The following is a 25,125-nucleotide window of genomic DNA, read 5'->3' on the forward strand; positions in this document are numbered from 1 at the left end:
TTAGAAGCACAAGATTGGCGAATAATGGTATCTACAGTCTGATGACCATTCTAGAGCGACCCATCAAACAAAAGTGAGATACTCTCAAGGTCGGCCAATTAAGAACCAAAATTAGACTCACATACAGCAACGACCACCAATTTACTGCGGCGCTCGGCCGTGCGCATGACAGAAATCTGTGGTGAGTGCCAACACTGCTGCAACTGAACAGACATCTCATTTGGCCTGCCACCGCAGAGCAGTGTATTCGCGAGTGTGGTTGGTATAAAAGTACAAATTCAAATTTCATTCGTATAAAATTTTACGTGGTAATTCGTAAATAAGGTACAATATTAGCAATTGTGTAAGAGATAGCTACTACCTGTGCTTGTTGGTACGTCTGATAACGCAAAAATCATATCTTTGGTAAAGTTACCTCTTGGGGCCTAAACAGGCGCAGTCGGGTTTCTTTGGCCATGATGGATGGTGTGGTGGCAGAAGTAAATGGTGGAGGTCTTCCTTCGCCGCGAAAAAAATTTCGTTTGCAGAATGTTCCTAAAGTGACAGTTGTGTTGGGCGCTCAGTGGGGCGATGAAGGGAAAGGAAAAGTGGTGGATATGCTTGCAACAGGGGCAGACATAGTTTGTAGATGTCAGGTAAGACTTGTATTATACTACTGTTTTCGCGGGTTTCCCTTTGTGAGCATGATATAAATTGATGCGTTTGAGTGGAGATTCGGCCCAAGTTCTTGTAACAAATTTTCAACGGTGACCTGTTTATATCTGAGGTGGTAAAACTGTGCAGGTGTTCTGGTAAGTTAATAAAGCTATTTTTACGTGTCTGTTTAGGAGGCCATACACGAAACTATTGTAAGTTTCTGTAAACTGCATTAAAAATACATTGTGCAGGTTATTTGTTAGACTAGACCTCTGCTTAAGTAACGTGTGTGTTAATAATCGTTATCATCCAAGATGCTGATGTTCAGTACTACTTTTTTTTAATTTTCGCTACAGAATCAAGTGTCACGCGAACATTAACAGAATTTCTCAAACATAAGTGCTGCTTAGAAGACAGAGTTGCTCTACAGGTACGGGCTCGAAGTTACACTAACATTAACTATGCGCGTTCATAAATATGTTTACTTAGAGGCATATACTCGCTATGCTAGATGAGTCTGAGTAAACTCCACGGATTCGCTAGTAGCCCGTACTGACAAACATGTAAATATCGCTACTAGTTGTTCACGAAACGCAAATATCAGCAATGTTTGCTCGAAGTGCTGTGGCGTGAATCATATTTGCCATTCAGTCAGTTTGTTTTGGGTCTTAAATCTTGATACAGAACTGGGATGGTTGCTTGTGATAATTAACCAATAAAGTCGGTTTTAACATGTCTCAGTAAGAAGTCTGATTTTGTTGTTTATGCAGAAAGTTACCAATGTGGTTAGCTACTGGCCACTGAATTGTCACTGCAGATATTTGTACATTAGTTTTGTTACAAAACTGAAGAACATGTACTAAGAAAATGTCGGTTGATGGAAATTGACGTGTTCTAAGAAAATGTCGGCTGATGGAAATTGACGTGTTCAGTGTTGCATTGTTAGTGCTATAGGCCCAATTTATATGAAGATTATGTAGACAAATACTACACAATTTTTATGTATGTCTGTTGTTGAGGATACTATTTCCCTTCTGTGGAGCTTGGCCTTTTGTCAATGGTGCAGCATTTTTTTCTCTCTCTCTCTAGAGGTGAACAGCAACATTGGATTTAGTAAGTCATTCTGATGTCAAGTCTCGGAATTGATATACCAGTCCACTCTCGTGTGTGTGTGTGTGTGTGTGTGTGTGTGTGTGTGTGTGTGTGTGTGTGTGTGTGTGTACTCGTACCTACAGAGCTTTGAAGATAGGTACGAGTCTTTGACAGTTTGAAGTTTTTGACAGTCCATACGCTGGACCAATTATTCCATTCATTTGTGCTACCACTAATGTATTTCCGAGTCCTAAAACTTATTGCTGTTGTGCTAAAGTTGTAGGCCTACGTTTTGCTGCTTTTATGGCATACTATTTAAAGGCACACTGTAATATGACCTGGATGTACATGTCAATTTCAAAATCATTAGCTGTCTGATGGTGTGGTTTCATTTAAAATTTCTGTTTTTGCAAGTAGTTGACACATCAGAATTGGTGGATATTACCGCAAACTGTTTCCCAGTATCTGTCTACGGTTTTTTGGGTTTTTAAAGAGCTGTGAAGGCATCCATAGATGTAATTTATTGACAATGTGGTGTAACAGGATAATTTTAAAGATTTGATAATGACTGGATTACTATTGACTGCCACCACTCTGACACAACAGCAGCATACAGCTTAATCTGTTGTCCCAAGTTTTAACAAAGAGAGGGTAGTGGGTAAGTGACAGGAGATTCCATTTTAACTTCTGGTGCAGTATTCATTTCCTGCCATCTACATTTTCAAAAGAAGTGGATTTGATTACAGAATAGTACCATAAGCAATTGTATTTGGGACTTTCTCATTACATGGACGCATACTTACGCAATTCCATGAATTCAGGTGTAAGACCATCTCCAATACATGGGTCAGACCACACCCCCTCCCCCTTCTAGTAAGAGTCACAGTGCTGCAAATGGTAACACATTTCACACACATGTTCATGGAATTGGGACATTTTTCTAAAACCACTTGTCAGGATATACGACACTTAGTGGATACGCTATGAAGTGTTTGTAATTTTCAGAAGATATTTTTATACATTCTTAATTTGTCTGGCATAATGCCTGTAGTTGCTATATAATCCAGGAATTTCAAATCTATCATAACTACTAATAACATTATTTAAAACAAGTGAATTGTTTCTATTTGCAGCTTAGACAGATTAGAAATATTTTAATTCGGTAGATCCAAGTTTATATTAAATGTTAGAAGTAGTGGCAGCACAGCTGTATCAGTTTGAACAAGAGGCAAATTATCGGCTACACATGTAAATATTCCCAATATTGCTCATCTGACTAAAGTGAGCAGCACTGAGTGTCTGCACTTATCAATGGTGTGTATTTTTTAATCAGTATCACACTTGAAGCAGGCAGCAAGTATGCCTAAAAACTGATTTTCCAATGTTCGATATGTGACTACCTCACTTGCCATTCCTTGCTATTAGGCGATTAATGTGCACAGCAAGAGGACACATTTTACAAGTCCTGTTCTTGCAGTATTTTTGTTTCAGCACATATGCTACAGTGCCCTTAAAAAATTAAAAATGTACTTCAGTCCATTACTTGCTTTAAATCGACTTTTTTACCTCTAAATGATAAATGATAGTTATTAGCAATGGAACTTGTTAGATGTATGGATTGAAGGTGTACTGGAATTATTTGAGATTCTCATGTGTTTTTGTATGTGAATCTACTGTAGTTTCTCATAAGATGTTTTTATCCGCATCTCAACTTTGTTTGTAGAAATGCTGTTTTGTCAAACACTCAGATATTGTAGTCAAAGTATAAGAATGAAAACTTATCAAGAGCAGTCGGCCACGAGTAAGGTTTAAATATTGTCATAACTGGTAGCAGATTAACTGTAGTGTTTGATATTGCTTTGTCAAGTCACAATCACACTTGCCTCTTAACCTAATATCTCTGGATGTGATATGGATCAATATCTCACCATATCTAAGAATTTATATTCGCATTTACTGGCTGTGACAACTTGCATCCAAAGTAAAGCAGGCTTCGGGCTAAGCTCCAGACCAGGCTGTCATCACAATTTAAACTTCAAAAACCAATATAGCTCCAAATAAAATATTTTCATTGTTCTGTTATCTTAATGTTTGTGCATGAATATCATGACACATTACCTTTACGTTACAAGGTGAAGTTAATATCCGATATTGACAATTTTAGTTTACCAGCAGTAATTGATTTGATAAGTGCATCTTCGCTCAATGACGTCTGTCTATTGCGACCCCATCTTGGTGTCTTTTAGTGGTGCCACTTGGCTCAGGGCATTCCACAAGTTGTGTATTATGATACAGCTCCTCAGTATGTATTTATAATATGACAATTGTGGCCTCTCTCAATGTTTGTCCTTGAATCACACGACAAAAGACCACAAGGTGAGGCAAAATAAGGCTAATTTTGAAGGTGGTTGTGATCAAATGAATAGAAAGTCTAGACCTTGCTTGTATTTGGTTATTGTTACTAAGTTAAACCATTTTGTGACTTGTGTCAGTCCGGAAGCTTTAAGTGAAGATAGTATCGGCCGTGATAGCCTACATTGTATGGTTGTAGTTCTTTTCTTTCTACTGTTAATTCTGGATATCATTGGTTTATGATATCTAAATTGGCTCTTATTTGTTGCGCAGTTAGGGAAAGTAATCTGTTTTATGTATTGGTAGGTGTACAATAACAATAGTTACTAACTGATGCTGTGTAGGAACAAGCTTATAGTTTATGTAGTCAGGGGACCAGTGTTACCCAGACTGATATCTTAATTGGCCCATGACTCCAGATATTTAATTACTACAATTAATGTAGGGCAACATTGAACATTATCTGGAGGGGGGGGGAATTCATATTCAATGCTCGTAACTGAAGCAGAACATGGCAACTAAATTTTTTACTAAAATTAATTAGTTTTTGAGCTTGTTTGCAAATATGATGTACAGTACGATGATAATAAAGGTGGTTCGTTTAGTGAATTTTTAGGTGAATTAAACTGTTAGGCTCACTCGATAATAAAAGCCCCAAAATATATCTACCGATTAAACTAATTGATCCAAGCCTGCTTACAAACCATTCTGTCACCTTTGTTGTTCTGCAGTAACAAGACTGCTGAATCATACTGTATAATTGATCCAAAACCAGATAATTTAGTGTCTATAACATAGAAGTTGGATTTGCCAAGTTATAGTATGAGTTTATGTAGTTTTCTGTATCAGTGTGTAGCATAGTATATATTTCTCAGTATTCATTCAGTAGTTCAGTTCTTCTCATTATTAGCTTTAGTTTTATATGAGGGGAACATTAATAAAACTGACAAACTGCAGGGATGGAATTCCTGTTTAGAAATAGAGGAAAAGGTCCTATGAAAATGTTCCCAGAAATGTGTCGTCACCACAGTAGACGACACAGACGAATGAAACTCCTTGTGACAACATGCCATGTGGTCCTTGTGTGTTGCAGGCTGTGTGATTAATGCAGTGTAGTGTAAACAGCAGAGTAGTCTGGTATTCCTGTTGGGAACGCGCTGAGATGATGTTTGTGTATGGCCAAGCAGATATAAACAGCCGAGAGTGAGCACGACTATACCAAAAGAAGTATCCTCACAGAAAGCAACCACATCACACAGCATTTCAAGCTCTTTTTGGGCATCTGTGTGATTGTGGGTTCTTTCAGACAGATGAACATGCATGGAGGTGGAGGACTGTGCATACACCAGATTTGGAGGATCAGGTTCTACAGGATATTGATACGAACCCTAGTACAAGCTCTTGGCAAGTGGCCTGCCGATATGGTGTAAGGGAAGGAGTGCAGCAATCCATAATGTGACATGTGAATGCGTGCATTGCATACCATGGAGGCAACTTTGAACATCTGTTGTGACGTGGATGTGATGCAGCTCTGTACTGTGTTCTGGGGTGATTTGTTGTTGTTGCAGGCCCACTATCCATTTATGGACACGTGTTCATAGGACCTTTTTTCCTCCATTTCCAGTCAGGAATCCATCCTTGGAGTTTGTTGGTTTTATTAATTCTTACCCATGTATATGCAATAAATAAATCTTTTTAACTCAATAAGGAAAACGTAGTACTCACGGAGAACACCATGTCACATCCATAGTAACTGAACTGGGGATACTTTAACTTCATTATGTAAATTGGACTAATTGTCTGAGTCAATCATTCCATTGAATATAATATTTGTTCACTTCCTCTTTTGCTTAGGGCTCTTTAGATCTGAACGGACAAAAGTCCCAAGTATTCAGGTGATATGCCTTACCAGCCTTTAAAAATAATATTGTGGCAAGATAGCATTCTTAATAACATTATAGAATAATTTGTTGTTATTTTGTAGTGTTAGAATATTGAAGTTTGTTTACCTGAAGTACTTACTTTTTGCTGCCTACTCGAGCAATTTGAAGTTTGTAGTCACACTTTATGAAGAAAACAAGTTTCCATTTCTTATATTGGGTTAGCATCACTTAGAGTTGTATGAAGTTTAATAGCCTCCTGCCCCACACGCAGTGCATAAGTGGCAGCAGACTTCCTTAGTCCCTACACTCCATGTTGAGAGGGCTGAAGTACATTTATTTCTCTGTGTGGAGAGTGAGGGAGAATAAACTTTTTATATGCCATTGACATCTTCCGTCATATTTCAGCACAGATGCAATTTGTATTTACATATTTTTTATAAATCATGCTTTTATGTTTGAAATACAGTATTCAGTTTCTCTGATGATCTTGTATATTTCTATCATATGCTCTGATTGTTTTACTGTAGCAGCTTGCTTGACTGTTAAAGAAAATGAAATTCATTATCTTGAGGTTGGAAAGAAACTATTCTCGTGAAACTCTTTTGGCCCGTTTCACTCTGCGGTACAAACATGTCAGTTGTAACTCACGCAAATAAATTACTGCAAATCTGAACCTTCTTAATTAAATTCACAGTAATTGCCCAAACTAATTGAATGAGGTAATATTTGGGAACTTATGTTATATCTCTTAAATTTGTCAGACTTTTATTAATTTTCTTTTAATTTTAAGCCAATTTCAGTTTGATGCAATGTGTGTGTAATCCAGTATTGAAATTAAGCTATTGAACTTTACAGTAAATGTTCATATGTATATGTTATGGTTGCCATTGTGGAATCATGTAGTGAGCTGAACCTGTAATGACAGTATAACTGCTGATTCAAAATTTTCAGTATCTCAGTATATTCTTTGGGGTGTAACATACTACTTTAAATTCCATTAGTCTCAGATATCGAAAAAGCTATCAAAATATATTTTGGCAGAAACTATTTAAGCGGATAAAGAACATTGTCTAAGCCTTTCAATTGAAGCTGGGAGTTTATTAGAACATTGAAGTAACTAAACCACTACTCATCAATAACTCGTATTTTTTGTCTTCCATTTTTATGGAATTAATGTAGCTGTTTTCAGGGTGGAAATAATGCTGGCCATACAGTGGTTGTTGATGAACGAGAGTATGATTTTCATCTGTTGCCAAGTGGAATAATCAACCCCGAATGCAAATCCTTAATTGGTAAGCTATTTTCAGGGTTCCTTAAACCATCGCGTATTGTAATGAGAGCTATTGCTTCGCACAATCTGTTCCATTTTCTACTAGACAAAAGTATTTTAATACTTCAGAAATTGACAATTTTGCAGAAAAACAAAAGCATTACAGTGCATCAGCTTGTAATAAAGTAAATATTATCCCTTCAGTTTCACTTGATGTGAAAACATATTTAAGAAGTTTAAGTGAATTTGTTATCATATTCTTTTTTGTTAAATTAAAAAAACAGTGTTTTAAGTCATGTACTACCTGTGTGTGCCCCAAAGTTATTCTTGGTTTGCTCCTCTGTATTGTCCTTTGTAGCAGGTGTCATTCACAGTTCTGTTTTCTTAGTTTAAATTTTATTGAAACGTAAGTTAACAACCATCTCTACTGTTGTGCTGTTTGAGGGAAGAATGATGCAATTTGTATTTTCTTTAAGCACACTATTTTTATAGGATATATGCAAAAAAAATACGGAAAATTATTATTCATGGGGACTTTTTATTTTCCTTCTTGTATTCACGAAGAATTCATTATGGCTGTCTTTGTTAATGTGTTCAGTTATGTCATTATTCATGTTGTTGTGTATTGTTTTGGTGGTGGGATGTAAAAGTGCTTACAGCTGTGATTTTCTTAGTGATTTGTACGTCCAGGGGATGTATTTGTAATTTTTCTTTATAGTTCTGTCAGTGTACTAGCCTTCAAAGGAAGAAATGCATGTTGCATGTTTCGACTAAAACAATAGCTGTCTGTGCTTCTGATTCAGAATATATTGTGTATTGAATGTATTGTTATCTACTTGTATCATTATTTAACTCTACAGAAAACTTCAAGGTTTAAATACCACGATTGAGTTGGATTTCATGTTATTAGTTTAGCTGTATGCTAAACTGGTCAACAGCTTGACACATAACTTTTAAAACGAGTATACTACTATTGCATATGTGATGATAGAGATACAGAATCAAAATCAAAGTATTAGTGATATACGTATCTTGTGGGAATGTTAGTGTCATTAAACGATATATTCATTACCACCTTCACCCCCCTCTCTCCCCCCTCTCTCCCCCCTCTCTCCCCCCTCTCTCCCCCCTCTCTCCCCCCTCTCTCCCCCCTCTCTCCCCCCCCTCTCTCCCCCCCTCTCCCACCCCCCTCTCTCCCACCCCCCTCTCTCCCACCCCCCTCTCTCCCACCCCCCTCTCTCCCACCCCCCTCTCTCCCACCCCCCTCTCTCCCACCCCCCTCTCTCCCACCCCCCTCTCTCCCACCCCCCTCTCTCCCACCCCCCTCTCTCCCACCCCCCTCTCCCCCACCCCCCTCTCTCCCACCCCCTCTCTCCCACCCCCCTCTCTCCCACCCCCCTCTCCCACCCCCCTCTCCCACCCCCCTCTCCCACCCCCCTCTCCCACCCCCCTCTCCCACCCCCCTCTCCCACCCCCCTCTCCCACCCCCCTCTCCCACCCCCCTCTCCCACCCCCCTCTCCCACCCCCCTCTCCCACACCCCTCTCCCACACCCCTCTCCCACACCCCTCTCCCACACCCCTCTCCCACACCCCTCTCCCACACCCCTCTCCCACACCCCTCTCCCACACCCCTCTCCCACACCCCTCTCCCACACCCCTCTCCCACACCCCTCTCCCACACCCCTCTCCCACACCCCTCTCCCACACCCCCCTCTCACCCCCCCTCTCACCCCCCCTCTCTCTCTCTCTCTCACTCCCCTCTCTCTCTCTCTCCTCCCCTCTCTCTCCCCCTCCCCCTCTCTCTCCCCCTCTCTCTCTCTCCCCCTCTCTCTCTCTCCCCCTCTCTCTCTCTCCCCCTCTCTCTCTCTCCCCCTCTCTCTCTCTCCCCCTCTCTCTCTCTCCCCCTCTCTCTCTCTCTCCCCCTCTCTCTCTCTCCCCCTCTCTCTCTCTCCCCCTCTCTCTCCCCCCTCTCTCCGCCCCCCCTCTCTCTGTACTAGTGATTAGGACTTTGTATTTAACTAAGAATTTTTGTGGATTTCTGTAGCTGTATTGGACTGTGTTCATGTGTGTGTTCATCTGCTTTCATATTCACTTACGACCATTTAAAAATTTGGTGACATGTAAAGGTAACAAACATATTTATAGTATAATGCTGTTTGATTGCTTTGTGATATTTTTAAGGCTTTGTTTGTCTCGTAGGAGGATTCAAGAGGTAAGATTTCCTTTGCTAACTAATAACACAAAGAAATGTTTCATTCTAAAGGAATAAAGCCATGCTTATGTTTCTCATGAATGTAACTCAAATTATAGGTAATGGTGTGGTCATTCATCTACCTGGTTTATTTGAGGAGTTAGAGAAGAATGCTGCAAAAGGCCTGTCAAGATGGGAGGACCGGTTGCTGGTATCGGATCGGTCTCATCTAGTCTTCGACTTCCATCAGGTACTGTACTGTTGATGAAATAATATTCGTTTTATTGTAACACTGATAAATATTTCTTATGATGATGACATATAGAGGCAATTTACATTCACCAAGAATAAAATCCCCATAAGGTAAATATGTCAAGAACCTTTAATTCCATAGTGCTTTACAAGGTATGTTTCTGTTAAAGGTGATATGCCTTGTCTTCCTCTGACCTTCCAGCTGACTTACCCAGCCAGTCTTTTATCTAAAATTTAAAATTTAATGTGTATTCTGAACCTTGGTGCAGCTTGGCATTTCCACATTAACAAACCATGTAACTGTCCTGATATTTGCGAGGATGTCTCAACACTGTAACTCATTCTGGTCTAGAATTCATATCTCCTCCCTGCGAACAACCAAAGAGTACTTTGTTGGTGAAAGTAAGGAAAGGTTATGGAAGTGGTTAAGAGGAGTGCTAAGATGATACTTGAAGGTTGGCATTCCATACACTAAAATAAGTTCTGTTGCACATGATCTGACTTATTCTGATGTAGAGTTCCTTATGTTGAAAATGATTTTCTGTAGTTTTGATTAACAACAGGTCTATAGTTATTGAATAGTATTTAGTTCCATGAAGTTCTTCATTGTGACAGGCCAAATCTGTTGGACTTCTCCTCTGCAGTCTGGAATATTGCTGGATGTAAAATACTTTAACGTCTCATCAAATTCTATGGAATAAATACACAAGATGTTCATACAGGAACATCACATACACTGCTATCTCTAGATCTGATGTAAGACTACAGCTATCAACTCGATGTTTCTAAGTTCGACCATAGAAAAGAATACATTTAAATTATTCACTTGTTCCCTTCCAATACCATTGACATAGTCAACTGTGGCTATTGCCTCAGGGGCGATTTGCTTCTTTGACCTGGGGTGAAGAACCATGAAACATGCACAAATATCCCCCTAGGCCCTTCCTCTTACAAAGTTAATGCTGTTGTCGTCCCACCTTGAAGGCAAGCATCATCCCTCAAGATGCTGCGGTGTACTTAAATTCATAACAAATCAACACAACAGTTGTGCTCTGCCAAACATTAAGTCATTGTCATTTACATTTCAGGTTTCGTTTGTCAGCAAGGTATATGCATGGTTACATATTACTCTACTGGAGGAATATGTATAACCTCACTCCTTGTGCATTTCAGCAGAGTTGTGTATTTCCAACTACAATGAAATGTCTTTTGACAGCAAAGCCGCATGTAACTGTCTTCAGGCTATTACACTGCTACAGAGTAGCAAGAATTTTATGCATGTTGATAATTGTGTTACCATGACTTTTGAAATACAGGTAATCTACCAATCCCTATTTCAGTAGATGGTGCAGGTATTGCACATTTAAGTCTGTCAGAAAATATCACCAATTCTACATCATTGACTGATTACAAATGTAACCCAAGGTTGATAAAGTTAGTACCCTTCCATAAGTACTGTTATAGGTGGAAGAATTTCCACTATCAGCTGAAAATAGTGATTTACATCTGTGTTTAATTGTAATGGGGGATTGGAATTTGACTGTAGCGAAAAGGAAAAATAACAGAACATGGACTGGGGGAAGGAATGCAAGGGGAAGTTGCCTGGCAGAGTTTCGAACAGTGCTCAGTTTGATCATTGTTGATGCTTACTTCAAGAATAATGGAAGAGGGTTATACGCACGGAAGAGATCTGGAAACACTCAAAGGTTCAGGACAGATTGCATAATGGGAAGACAACTTCAAAATAATAATTGATGTGCTCCCTGTTTGTTAAATACAGTGGTCACAATAAAGTATTTTGTTCCAGTAAACCTCCAGCCTGTGTTTCCACATTTTGCGAAGGTCAGACAGCCCAAATTGAGCTGTATGCTGCAGCTGGTAACCTTGACGTGATGTGAGCTACAGAAGGTTGACCTACCACCACCACTGGGTTTAACTATAATGCAAGATGACTGATGCACCAACAGGTCCAGGCTAGCAATCCATTTGCCTCCATTTTGGGTGAACAGCATGATTCTGTGGTTTGTGCAAGTAGGAACCCAGTGTTTGCTGTGCAAGAATTTCAGCCGACTTGACAATATTCATTCTCATTGTGAGTCAGTTTGATCACCTCTATGCCATGGTAGTAAAAGACGTGATTACTGCACCGCTTCAAGAGAATTCATAAGAAAGGCTTAAATGGGAATTGATCCAGAGTCGCAGTGTCGCATGAGGAGTGGATCGGGCAAGTGTTGACACAAAACAGGCAGTCATAAGCTGTTGCAATATCTGCACCAGTTGTCGAGTAAGGTGGATACAGTTGCTGTTCCTGACAATCTACTGTGCACACTGTGGAGCAGCTGACTACCACTACAGGTCAAAGCAATCCTGGTATCACCAACAGAAATGACGTTGGACTCGGTGACAGAGCTCAATGACTGAATTAGAGGCCATTGCACCTTCCCAGGTTAGTGTAGTGACCATGTTGGGCAGTATTATGACACTGGCAGCAACAGTCACATGCACACAGATTGGAGTGCTGCCGCAGATTGGTAAGCTGCTGTCGCAAGGTGGTGCTGGGAATAGTAGAGGACATTATCATTGGAGATCCAGAAGCTGGTTGTCGACTAATCTTGTTGTCTAGTGCAGAATGACCTGTGTGATGGTTCTACTATAGGTTCAGTGTATAAGCACAAAAATGGGCAACACCGTGGTCATACTCAAATGCCAGTGGCAGTTGGTGGTTGGTGCAGCCAACTCCCCCACAGTCCAGTGCCTGTTCATTAATGATAGGACTAGTCAGAAGTATTTGAGAAGACACTTGGCCATATTTAAGCATCCTACTGAGAACTTAAGTGCTCTGCCATAGACAGCAGATGGCATTCTGTGAATCTGCCACTAATAGCTCGTGCATCTCAACATATGGAACACAACATATCAAGTTGAATATGGGAGTGTGCTGCCTGTTCATTGAGCTGATTATAGGAGGTGACCTCTTGGCATGTTGTGTATTAGTGGATGTAGCCAACACTTGTCTGGTCAACAGTATTACTGGACTGGCAGCAGGCTTTCACTGTGATACATCAGATGATACAGGTGTGTGACGAGGTGTACGACTCTCTGCTAAGACAAATTTCGACTCTCTGCTAAGACAGATATCGACTTTGAGCAGACCTCCAGTGCACTTAAAGCATGTGTCACACATTATTGAAACTATATATTATCCTTTGTTATCCTGTAGACCCAGGCATTTGACATCCATGCATATGGCCATTGCTAGAGCGGAATTTGATGCAATGCTTAAAGAAGGAATACCGTATTTACTCGAATCTAAGCCGCCCTTTTTTTCCAGTTTTTGTAATCCAAAAAACCACCTGCGGCTTAGAATCGAGTGCAAAGCCAGCGAAAATTCGGAAAAAAGTTGGTGGGTGCCGCCACAACTTACTTCTGCCGTCGAATATATGTAGCGCTACACAGGCATGCTATGTACACACAAAGATAAATACTGGCGCCAAAACCTGTGCGTCAGTAAATAAATTTAAAAAAAAAAAGGTGGAAGACGAGCTATTTTCTCCGCCCCGAGTTTCGACCACTGCATTTTCATACATTATCCAATGAAGTAAATACAAATTCCTCATGGTAATCTTCGAACGTAGCAGCATTTCAATGTACTACGAAAATCCGACTGGAAAGACCGTTTGGGATGTTTGTCAATATGGCCAACTCGTTCTGAATTTTTTCCTATCTGTGAGAAGAGATGGTTGCTATAATAGGAACTTTTATAAATTGTGAATCACATGCAGTATTCTCGTCACCATAAGAATAATACGCAAATAAACATTTTGCCATGTGTTGTTTCATGTTTGCTGCTATCTCATTTAAATCCAGTCTGCCTAATAAACTACGAAACTAGAGTGAGACAACAGCAAACGCGGAAGAATGTACATATCATGTCATGTTTATATTCGTAGTATTCTTATGCTTAATAGTGATACAGTCAGAACTGGAGCACGGCAATTGACTTGATTTTTAAATCTAAGATGACTCTAATTTCTGTGTAGAATGTAATGTACTAAAGAGGCGCCTGCAAAGATTTTCAAACGGAGAAAAATTTTCGCTAAACTCTCGTTCAGAACATCATCATACGCAGTCTATTATTTGGTTCTTGTTGATCATTATCAAAGAAAGCAGCAGTGTAAGTAACAACAAATAGCAGTTTCTTTCCATTGTTTCACTAATGAGACGATTCCTCTTTTTTTTTTTAAAAAAAAAAAGCGGCGGTAGCGCGCACAAAAGCAAGCCGTGCCGTGAGCAGCGACAGGCCGTAAACACGTACTATCAGAATGCGACAAACAATGCATGACACAGTACAGTAACGCATTTTCAGCTTACAGTGATGTAAACATCTTTAACAAAGAAAACTGCGCTTATCAGATCAAAGAAAAATAAGCTATCAATTCAAACCAGACGAAGCACGTGGAAAAGGAAGGGTACCCGTATAAATACGGACGGAGCGCCTGACGCATAGCAATGCCTACCTGGTAAAGCTTAACGGCTAACTTAAGACTCGAACCAAACTACTGTGGTTGTATCGTCATTCATTCGACCTAAATTGTGTGTCATATTACAATGGACCAACTTTGTTTCGATTTGGAGATGCGGCCTATAATTTTTCTCTCCCCTTGAATTTCGAGTCTCAAATTTCAGGTGCGGCTTAGATTCGGGAAAATATTTTTTCCTTGATTTCGAGTCTCATTTTTCAGGTGGGGCTTAGATTCGAGTGCGGCTTAGATTCGAGTGCGGCTTAGATTCGAGTAAATATAGTAATCTGGCAATCACATAGCCCGTTGTCATCCACATTACATCTCATCCTGAAGAGAAGAGGAGCCTTGCACCCGTGCGGTGATTATTGTCCACTTGACTCCAGAACAGTATCTGACGCTCGCCTACATCTTTGTAACATGACTATAATTACACGCTACTTGGCACAACAGTATCCAGCATTTTGGACTGTACCAAAACATACATGCAGATACTTGTGGTAGAATTAAGACATCCCCAAGGTGGTAGTAATTACTCCATTCATGACTGGATTACAAACCAGTGCCGAAATCTGGGGAAGGTTTATTGATTCTATTCTGCGAGGCCTGCCATTTTGCTTTGCCTACTTGGATGATATATTTTCAGCAACCAGGGAGTAACACCACCACTTCAAAGGGGATTTAAATGTCTGATGTAGTTTGGTGTGATGCTAAATATGGCCAAATGCATGTTTCGGCAACTTGAGGTAACATTTCTAGGCCACCCAATATCTTCTGCAGGCACACCACTGCTAACCAAGAAGATTGAAGTATTTCTACAGATGTCAAGACCAAACACAATCAAGAAGTTAAGCCAATTTTTAGGAATGTTAAACTTGTACCACCAACACCTGTCCCACCCAGCAGGTATGCAAGAAGCATTGAATGCAGCACTCACCAGCTCGAAGGTTTCATGCAGGATTCCAATGCATTGGAATGAAGCACTGAGCTCTGCTTTCGAGGCTATAAAACGAAGTATGACAAACACAGCATTCCTTCTGCACACTACATGTGATGCACCTTTGGCATTAGTTGTAGACGTGGGTCACACTGCTGTTGGCACAGTACTGCAGCATCGATCAGTGATGTATGGCAACCACTTGCATACTTCTCACACAAATTGTCACTGTCACAATGTAATGGGGGTGCATGCAACTGTGAACTCCTGGCTGTGTGTGTGATACAGTTAAATACTTCTGGCTGCAAACAGAAGCAAGGATGTTCACGATTGACACACATCACAAGCTGCTAATTTATGCTTCAAACAGAATACTATTAGGTGCTCTCCCATCAGTACCACCAACCTCAAATTTGAGCCAATTAAGCACAGGCATAAAGCATATTCCTGACATCGACAGTGTGGTGGCAAACTCTTTCGCACGTCAGCAGTGTGTCATGACCAGTAGATTTTTTGTTACTGGCCAAGGCACAGCAGAATGACAGAGTTTTCCAGACCTTCATTGACAGTACCACTTTGGCATTAAACTTTCAGCTAGTCAACATTCCAGTGAAGAGGCTCAATTGTATTGACGTTTCACAGGGAAGACCACAACCATTCCCATCGAGTGCATTTCGGTGGCAAGTCTTCGTCACTCTGGCTGCCATATGCATTTTGCTTCCCAGAGCCGTGACATTACTCCACTTCCATAGTGGGGGCTCATGTAACTTCGTCTGCGCAGTTGCTTGTTGTCATCGCAGTCGACTGTCAAGCCAAGCTTGTGTCAACTAGTGATGCTCGTACGTTTAGTAATGCAATGCCATATTGCGTGGTAACAAGTGAATTGCAGCTGTCTAGTAGATTCCACATCAGCTGCTAGGAGCACTGCGTTTTGTAATAGGTTTTTACATTGCTTTGTACTGTTTATTCCTCGCTGTGCATCTTTGTCCTTTTTATGTTCTTTGTTCCCTTCCTGATCCTGTCACGCTGGGTTACAATAGTAATCGTGTACTGACTTCCTCTGGAGTGTTTGTACATTCAAGAATGATTCACCTCAGAATGTACATTCCGATCAATACTTGGTGCACAGTAATATTTGTTATACTCTCTGTTCACTCTGTTCATTAAATACAGTTACCGCAGTAAATTATATTCCAGTAAGCCTCTAGTCTGTGTGTTCATGTTTTGCAAAGGTCAGACAGCCCTAATTAAGCTGTACTCAGCGAACCAGAGGTTGTTAAACATTTCAAAGGGAGCATTAGGCAATGATTGGCTGAAACAGAGGTGGAACATGATATAAGAGAAATTGGTAGCTTAATGAGATGAACTATCAAATAGGCAAAATGACAAGGTCCAGTAGAAATCCCTGTATAACACTGGGTTTCTTTGATGAAAGAACAACATAAAAATACAACAATGGAGTATGGAAAAAGAAAGAAAAAGGTTTCTAAATAATGAGAGTGAGTGAGTGCAGACCCTCCCAGGGGACACTGCCTTATCACAGGCACCTTCAGTGGCAGGTGGGAGGGTTTGTGTGCTCCATTGAAGCCTAGAGCTGTGCTGGCAGTAGCATAGCTACTGGCAGGGTCACCCAAGCCGGATTGGCTTCGACGGAGGGGAGTGAACCCTAAAAAAATCCAGGTCCTCCAACATGAACATTGGGCGTGAGGCACGCAACTTCACCCTGGAAGAAAGAGCTTGTTACAGAACCGAAGGACAAAGAAATCCGGATGGATGCAGTGGATAAACGGCCTTGGCAATGGAAACGGCCCACGAATTATTTAGCGACATGGAATGTGAGATCACTGAACAAGCCTGGAGGGCTACAGAACCTGAAAAAGGAAATGAAGAAATATAATGGGACAATGGCAGCAGTACAAAGAAGTGAAATGGAAAGGAAGTGGAATATTAGTATCTGGGACACACACACACACTGTTTCACAGCTGTGGAAGCAGAGGATATGGAGGCACAGGTTTTCTGATTGCTAATGCTCAAAAGGCTGCCACATTGAACTTTAAGCCTGTTAGCGAAAGAATCTGCATACTACGAATGAAAGCCCTTTTCTTCAATATATCCTTCATATGTACATATGCACCAAAAGACGATGCAGAGTCGATGGAAAAAGTTGTATTCTGTTTGAAACTTGAGCAGGAAATAGCAAGTGGAAAGCATGATATTAAGGTGGTTGTGGGGGACGTCAGTGCTAAAGTAGAGAAAGAAATTACATACAGGAAAACAGCTGGTGAGGAGAAGCTACATGAAGTTTCTAATGATAATGGTATTAGACAAACTGATTTTGCCATGAGCAATAACATGATTATTAAAAGCACATGGATGCAAAGGAAGGATATAAGGAAAGTTACATGGAGCTCCCAAGGTGGGATTGCAAAAAATCAGATTGATCGCATACTCATAGATAGATGCATGCATCAGATATATTAGAGGTGGATAGCTGTCATGGAGCAGATGGTGATAGTGATCATTATTTGTTAAGAATCAAATACAGACTGAGGATAGCCAATTATAGATAGACCAAGAGAGCTATTGCACCAAGGTTTGATGATACCAAGTTAAGAAATGATGAAAATGCAGTACAACAGTATAAAACTAACTTGACAGATAGACTTAATGAAGCCGAAGAGCGGGCAGGAGAGGATATTGAAGAAAGATGGGAAATGTTAAAGGAATAATGCATGGGACAGCTGAAATTGTACTGGGCAGAAAGAAGCAATCAAGAACCCATAGCTGGTTTGATGAAAACTGTAGGAGGAAGACAGAAGAAAGAATTGAAAGAATTGAGGCAAGGAAAAGAATGCTGCAGAGGAGAACTAGAGGTACTACAGAATAATACCCCTAGGAGAAGATAAGGGATGTAGGAGTGGAAAAAGAGAAAATTAGAAAAATGGATTGATGAGTTAAGAGAGGGAGATATTGCTCAAGAAAAAAGGAAATTCTGTATGAGGGTTAAAGAAATAAGGGAAGGATTCCAACCCAGAGCAGTTTTCTGTAAAGATAGGGAGGGAAATCTGTTTGGAGGAAAAGATCAAATTTTAGACAGATGGGTGGAGTATTTTAGTGAGCTACTGAATGCGGAATTGGAAAACAAAGGTGGAGTTGATGCCGGTATGGCAGAAGAGGTGGAGCAGGAAGTAAGCAGAGGTGAAGAGAACCAGAAATCAGTAGCAGAACCCACACTGGATGAAGTTAGTATCAAGACACTTAAAAACAATAAAGCTCCAGGAGAAGACAACATTACAGCAGAAATGATAAAATACAGTGGAGAAAAACTAGTAAGGGTCTTGCATGAGATTATAGTGGGAATATGGCGGAAAGAAAATATGGCGAAACAGTGGAGTACAGAAATACTCTGCCCTATAAATAAGAAACATGACAAAACTGATGGCGTGAATTATAGAGGAATTGCACTGCTCTGTATAGTATAAAGGTATTAGGAAAAATCATGGCTAGACAGTTAAGAACATACATAGAAGAGTATCTAGGAGACTACTGGTGTGGTTTCAGAACTAATATACCCACTACAGATGAGATTTTCACTATCAGACAGATCCTTGATAAATCTTAGGAGTATTACCTCAATGTCTACCAGCTGTTCATTGATTTCAAACAAGCTTATGATAGGATCAAAAGGGATCAATTTTGGAAGGCAATGCAAGAGACAGGAGTCAGATTGGTTTAAATGAATTTGAGAACAATAATATGCAAAATAAAGATCGAGGTCTCTTTATCAAAGGCACTTGAAGTTAACTAAGGACTGCAGAAGGGTGATGTGCTCTCCACTATTCTGTTTAATGTTGTCTTGGAGAGTGTAATGCGAAAGACATAAAGCAACAAACCTGGGGGAATACTGTTTAATAGAGTGACTCAGGAGCTTGCATATGTGGATGATATTGACCTGGACTATGACACAAAATGATGATGAGTTGTTGCTGAGATGGGAAAGGAAGATACTTAGGAAAATCTACGAGCCAGTGAATTATAGGGGCTTTTGGAGAATCAAAAAATGTGATCATAGAGTTGTACAACAAACCAGATATTGTGACAGAAATAAAGAGTAATAGACTACATTGGTTGGGACATGTAGAAAGAATGGTGGAGAACAGCATAGTCAGGAAAGTTTTCAAAGGAAAACCCGGTGGACATTGTTTAAGGGGCAGACCAAGGACCAGATGGCTAGACAAGGTGGAGGAGGACTCGAGGAGGGTGGGAGTTAGGAGATGGAGAGTCAAGGCAGCCAGCAGAGAAGAGTGGACGGATATTCTCTGGGAGACCAAGGCCCTACAAGGGCTGTAGTGCGAAGGAGTAAGAAAGACTGAGCGCAGAATGTCTTAAGTGGGTATGGTTAGAGGAGAAATGCAAAACTGTAGCCTACAGGAAATTTAAAGACACTTTTGGAGAAATGAGGAGCAATTGTATGAATGTTAAGAGCTCAGTTCATGAGTACTAAGAAAAGAAGGGGAAGTCTGAAAGTGGAAGAAATATATGTCCTGTACAAGGGAAACAAATTTGATGACAGTGTTATATAAATGGAAGTAGTAGCAGATTATCAGACGAGACACACATTATAGTGTGTGGCAAAACACAAATGTAAAGCAAAACAAAACTTCGAATGTAGATGACATTCTCTCAGAATTTTTGGAACTTGGGGAGAGCTAGTCATGAGAAAACTATTGTACCTGCTATGAAAAACGTTAAGACATGTTAAATACCTTCAGACTTTAAGAAGCATCTGATAATTCAAATTTTAAAAGGTCAGGTTCTGACATATGTAGTACTAGTGAACCATCAGTTTAATTACTCGTGACTGCCAAATACTGACATGAATTATTTACAGAAAAATGGAAAAAGCTGGCGGAAGCCAGTGTTACGGAAAACCAGTTTTTATTCCAGAGAAATGTTGGAACAAGCCAGACAATAGCCCTACGGCTACCGGTGTCAAAAGACCAACCTATGTTCATAGCATGTGCAGGGTTAAAGAAAGCTTTGTATAATGTTGACTGGAATATGACTTAAGAAATTCTGAAGGGTTAAGGGATACAATATGTGGAGCAAAAGTTATCTACAACTTGTGCAGAAACCGAACTGCACTTACAAGACTTGAAGGACATGAAAGGGAAGCAGTGGTTAAGAAGGGAGTGAGACAGTAGCCTGTTCCTTGTGTTGTTCAGTGTGTATATTGAGCAAAAGAACTTCGATGATTAGTTGAATGGGATGGGTCGTGTCCTGAAAAGAGGTTATGAGATGAATATCAACAAAATTGAATGATTGAATGAGGTTAATGAAATGTAGTAACATTGTGAGGTGACGCTGAGGGAATTTGGTTAAGAAATTGGACTAAAATGAATAGAACGTGTTATTTGGGCAGTAAAGTTAGTGAGTGAGGCTGAGATGCTGAGTCACAGATAGGCACAACAAAATACTGCCACAAATATATTTTCGGCCGAGGTGGCCCCAGCTGCCAGAGACTGCAGTTTTTGTGTGTGTGTGTGTGTGTGTGTCTGTCTTTGATCTTTGACAAAGTTTGACAAAGGCCTTATTGGCCGTTATTTGTGACAGTCTTTTTGTTGTGCTCTTCGTTACAATGCTGGATTTTCCATTGTTTGACTCGGGCTCAGATAGAGATGATTTAAAATGCAGATTGGCAGTCATAAGAAAGGCATTTCTGAAAAAAGAAATTTAACAGTGAATATAAATTTGAGTATTTTCTAAAGGTATTTATCTGGTGAGAACCGGGGACGATAAATGATTCATAAAGGAAGAGAATAGATTTTGAAATGTGATGCTGCAGAAGAATACTAAAGATTGGGAAGTAAATCAAGCAACTAATGATGATGAGGATGTACTGAATCAGGTTGAGAAGAAAAAATTTTATGGTGCAATGTAACTAAAATTAAGGATTGATTCATAAAATACATCCTGAGATATCAAAGATTAGTTTTTGGTAATGGAGGAAAGTGTAGGAGGGATAAAAATTGTAGGGGAAGATCTAGGCTTGACTGCAGTAAACACCTTCAAATGGGTGTAGGTTGCAGTAGTTGTACAGAGAGTAATAGGCTCTCACAAGACAGGCTAGTGTGGAGAGCGGGTGCAAGTCAGTCTTAAAGCTGGATGTTACAACAGCAGTTAGTAGATTTTTGAATTTTCTTAGGGGATATGTTTTTTAAACTTGTCTATCACTGGTATATATTGTCCATGGAGTAATAAATCTAATGCATTGTATAGACCACAAAATATTTAGGGCTCACTTGATTGGAAACTGTTGGTCCTCCTACTTATCTTATTTGGCAGCAAGCTATACCTGAGCTCTAAATATCTTACATGTTTTAAAGTAAACTTCATGGGGAGCAGATCAGAAAATTTTCCTCCACTTATACCAATCCCTTGTCCAGTCAAAAATGGACTATGGGGGCCTTGTTTACTCATCTGCTTGGCCATCTTGTTTTACACCATCCCAACACAATCCACCTTTGAGGCATAAATTTGGCCACTGGGGCTGTCTGCAGTAGCCCAGTTGAGTCTCTATGTAGACACTGCCAAACTCCTGCTGTGATACCTACACGATTTTCTCTTCAGCAGATAAGTGTGCCGTCTATCCCGTATGCCCAACCATCCAGCCTAAGTGTCCTTTTTGATGACTCTGTCTTATCATTGACAACAAACATTTTAGATAGTGGCTTCTAGAACAGTGCTTCAGTTTTTACTGCGGAGCTTTCTGCGCTATATCAGGCCACCCAGTACATCCAGCATTACAGGCTTCGTAATTTTTTATTGTGATTAGATTCACTTAATGCCCTCCAGAGTTGTCTGCTATACAAATACATTCTCTTAATACAAAGAATCCAAGAATGCCTCCATTTGCTCATTGATGTTGTAGCCAATGTGATGTCCATGTTGGTGCCTGGTCACGTTGGAGTGCTGGGGAATGAAGCTGCTGATGCTGTTGCTTAGGCTACAGTCTGACTACCTAGCTATTGTCTCTCTTTAGATCTGTGTTGCTGCGTGTCAGAACATCATGTCACTCTGGCATGAACATTGGTTGTCTCTAAGTAGGAACAAACTCTGGAAAATTAAACACATTCCAACGCCTTGGATGACTTCCCCTCACCTCGAGAACATACTTTTAGCTAAGCTGCATATAGAGCACTGTTGTTTCAACCATTGTTATCTAAGTTAAGACTCCACACCACTCTGTGCTTACTGCAAGCAACCCTTGGCAGTGCGCCATTTTGTGACCGAATGCTGGTTTTATAACCGTTCACATCTCAATTTATGTTTGCTATTTATATTTTAGCAGGAACAGCATGAGCTGTAGATATGTTTAACTTTTTATTTGTCATGGTAGTATGGTGAAGGAGATATAATTTTCGACCGATTGAGTTACATCCTCCAAGGGGAAGTGATCCTTTTGAGCCAACCATCTTCTCCAGTCTTTCAGGCTCCGAGTGTTACCGACTTCAACTTCATTCGGTAATTGACCATTTTAAGTTATTACACGGGTGATTATGCTCTCAGTTGTTTTGTGCCCTAAAGCAACAACAAACAAATAATGCATTTTATTGAATAGTTTGTTCATATATGCAATATTTGCAATTGCTGCTGCTGTTGGGGAACAGTAATGGAGTAAGGTGAGCAGTAATTTATATTATGCTGTCATTGCTGTTTATTTCTGAGATAGATTTAGTTGTTTTTATAGATCTCAGTGTTAATGCAATTTTAAACTGAGTTGTCAAGTGTATTCTCTTGATTCAGTATGCTATTGCATGACTTATGACCTAAATCATTAACTAAATGAAACACATTCTTGCCTTGTTTCACAATGTTTATTATGATTGTACGACCCAAGTTTTGGTTATGAACCCAGTTTCTAGTACAAAACTGATTGCAACCAAGCAAAGAGAAACACACAAACTTTTTAATCTATTAATTCTTGACTTAAACAAGAAAATCTCTGTTGTAAATTTTGACAGTTGCATTTGTATTCCACAAAATTCATTAGGAAAACATTTACTATGACTGTGAATAAACTTACATTGGAGTAGTTATGTACACAGCAATGAAGCACAGAAATAATGGCACAAATTCCCATTTGAGTTCGAAATAATTTTCTTAATGAACATGATGAAGCTCATAAAGAATGTCTACGTCAATGGCAGATCTGAAGTTATACACTGTCTTCTTATTTCCAGTGATCCTGAAACTCCACTCAGCTACCACAGTGTCATCTTAGTGTGTGCATATAGTATTAAGAAAGAGTATATTGACAGTATACAGGGTGGTCCATTGATCGTGACCGGGCCAAATATCTCACGAAATAAGCGTCAAACGAAAAAACTACAAAGAACAAAACTTGTCTAGCTTGAAGGGGAAATCAGGTGGTGCTATGGTTGGCCCGCTAGATGGCACTGCCATAGGTCAAACGGATATCAACTGCATTTTTTAAATAGGAACTCCATTTTTTATTACATATTCATGTAGTACGTAAAGAAATATGAATGTTTTAGTTGGACCACTTTTTTTGCTTTGTAATAGTCACAAACATATGGCTCACAATTTTAGATGAACATTTGGTAACAGGTAGGTTTTTTAGATTAAAATACAGAACTTAGGTATGTTTGAACATTTTATTTCGGTTGTTCCAATGTGATACATGTACCTTTGTGAACTTACCATTTCTGAGAATGCATGCTGTTACAGCATGATTTCCTGTAAATACCACATTAATGCAATAAATGCTCAAAATGATGTCACCCTCAGTGCATTTGGCAACACGTGTAATGACATTCCTCTCAACAGTGAGTAGTTCGCCTTCCGTAATGTTCGCACGTGCTTTAACAATGCGCTGCCGCATGTTGTCAGGCGTTGTCAGTGGATCACGATAGCAAATATCCTTCAACTTTCCCCACAGAAAGAAATCCTGGGACGTCAGATCTGGTGAACGTGCGGACCTTGGTATGGTGCTTCGACGACCAATCCACCTGTCATAAAATATGCTATTCAATACTGTTTCAACCACACGCGAGCTATGTGCCGGACATCCGTCATGTTGGAAGTACATCGCCATTCCGTAATGCAGTGAAACATCTTGCAGTAAAATCGGTAAAACATTATGTAAGAAATCAGCATACATTGCACTATTTAGATTACCATCGATAAAATGGGGGCCAGTTATCCTTCCTCCCACAACACCGCGCCATACATTAACCCACCAAGGTCGCTGATGTTCCACTTGTTGCAGCCATCATGATTTTTCCGGATTTTCTGTTGCCCAATAGTGCATATTACGCCGGTTTATGTTACTGCTTTTGGTGAATGATGCTTAGTCACTAAATAGAACGCGTGCCAAAAATTTATCATCCTGTAATGTCTCTTGTGCCCAGTGGCAGAACTGTGCATGACGTTCAAAGTCGTTGCCATGCAATTCCTGGTGCATAGAAATATGGTACGGGTGCAGTTGATGTTGATGTAGCATTCTCAACACAGACTTTTTGAGATTCCCCATTCTCGTGCAATTTGTCGGCTACTGATGTGCGGATTAGCTGTGACAGCAGTTAAAACACCTAATTGGGCATCATAATTTGTTGCAGGTCATGGTTAACGTTTCACATGTGGCTGAACACTTCCTGTTTCCTTAAATAACGTAACTATCTGGCGAACTGTCCAGACACTTGGATGTCGTCATCCAGGTTACCGAGTAGCATACATTGCACACGCCCGTTGGGCATTTTGATCACAATAGCCATACATCAACACGATATTGACCTTTTCTGCAGTTGGTAAATGGTCCATTTTAACACGGGTAATGTATCACGAAGCAAATACCGTCCGCACTGGCAGAATGTTACGTGATACTACGTACTTATACGATTGTGACTATTACAGCATCATAACATAGTGAAAATAGTGATCCAACTAAAACATTCGTATTTCTTTACG

The 25,125-nt window shown here is 40.1% G+C and overlaps 1 protein-coding gene across 2 annotated transcripts in view; it reads left to right on the forward strand.

The window, feature by feature from the left end:
• Positions 1-308: 308 nt before the first annotated feature.
• Positions 309-25,125, forward strand: part of LOC126481291 (adenylosuccinate synthetase) — a 64,750-nt gene continuing 39,933 nt past the window's right edge. Inside the window, exons 1-4 of one of the 2 annotated variants that reach the window (XM_050104946.1) lie at positions 309-324; positions 434-635; positions 7,153-7,255; positions 9,545-9,675. In XM_050104946.1, the coding sequence (XP_049960903.1) occupies positions 456-635; positions 7,153-7,255; positions 9,545-9,675 (414 nt within the window). In that variant the 5' untranslated portion in view covers positions 309-324; positions 434-455. Of the gene's footprint in view, positions 325-406; positions 636-7,152; positions 7,256-9,544; positions 9,676-25,125 lie in introns of those variants that run through there. The other variant, XM_050104937.1, reaches the window with a different exon arrangement.

This window comes from Schistocerca serialis, chromosome 1 (genome assembly GCF_023864345.2).
Source record: "Schistocerca serialis cubense isolate TAMUIC-IGC-003099 chromosome 1, iqSchSeri2.2, whole genome shotgun sequence".
Classification (NCBI taxonomy): Eukaryota; Metazoa; Arthropoda; class Insecta; order Orthoptera; family Acrididae; genus Schistocerca; species Schistocerca serialis.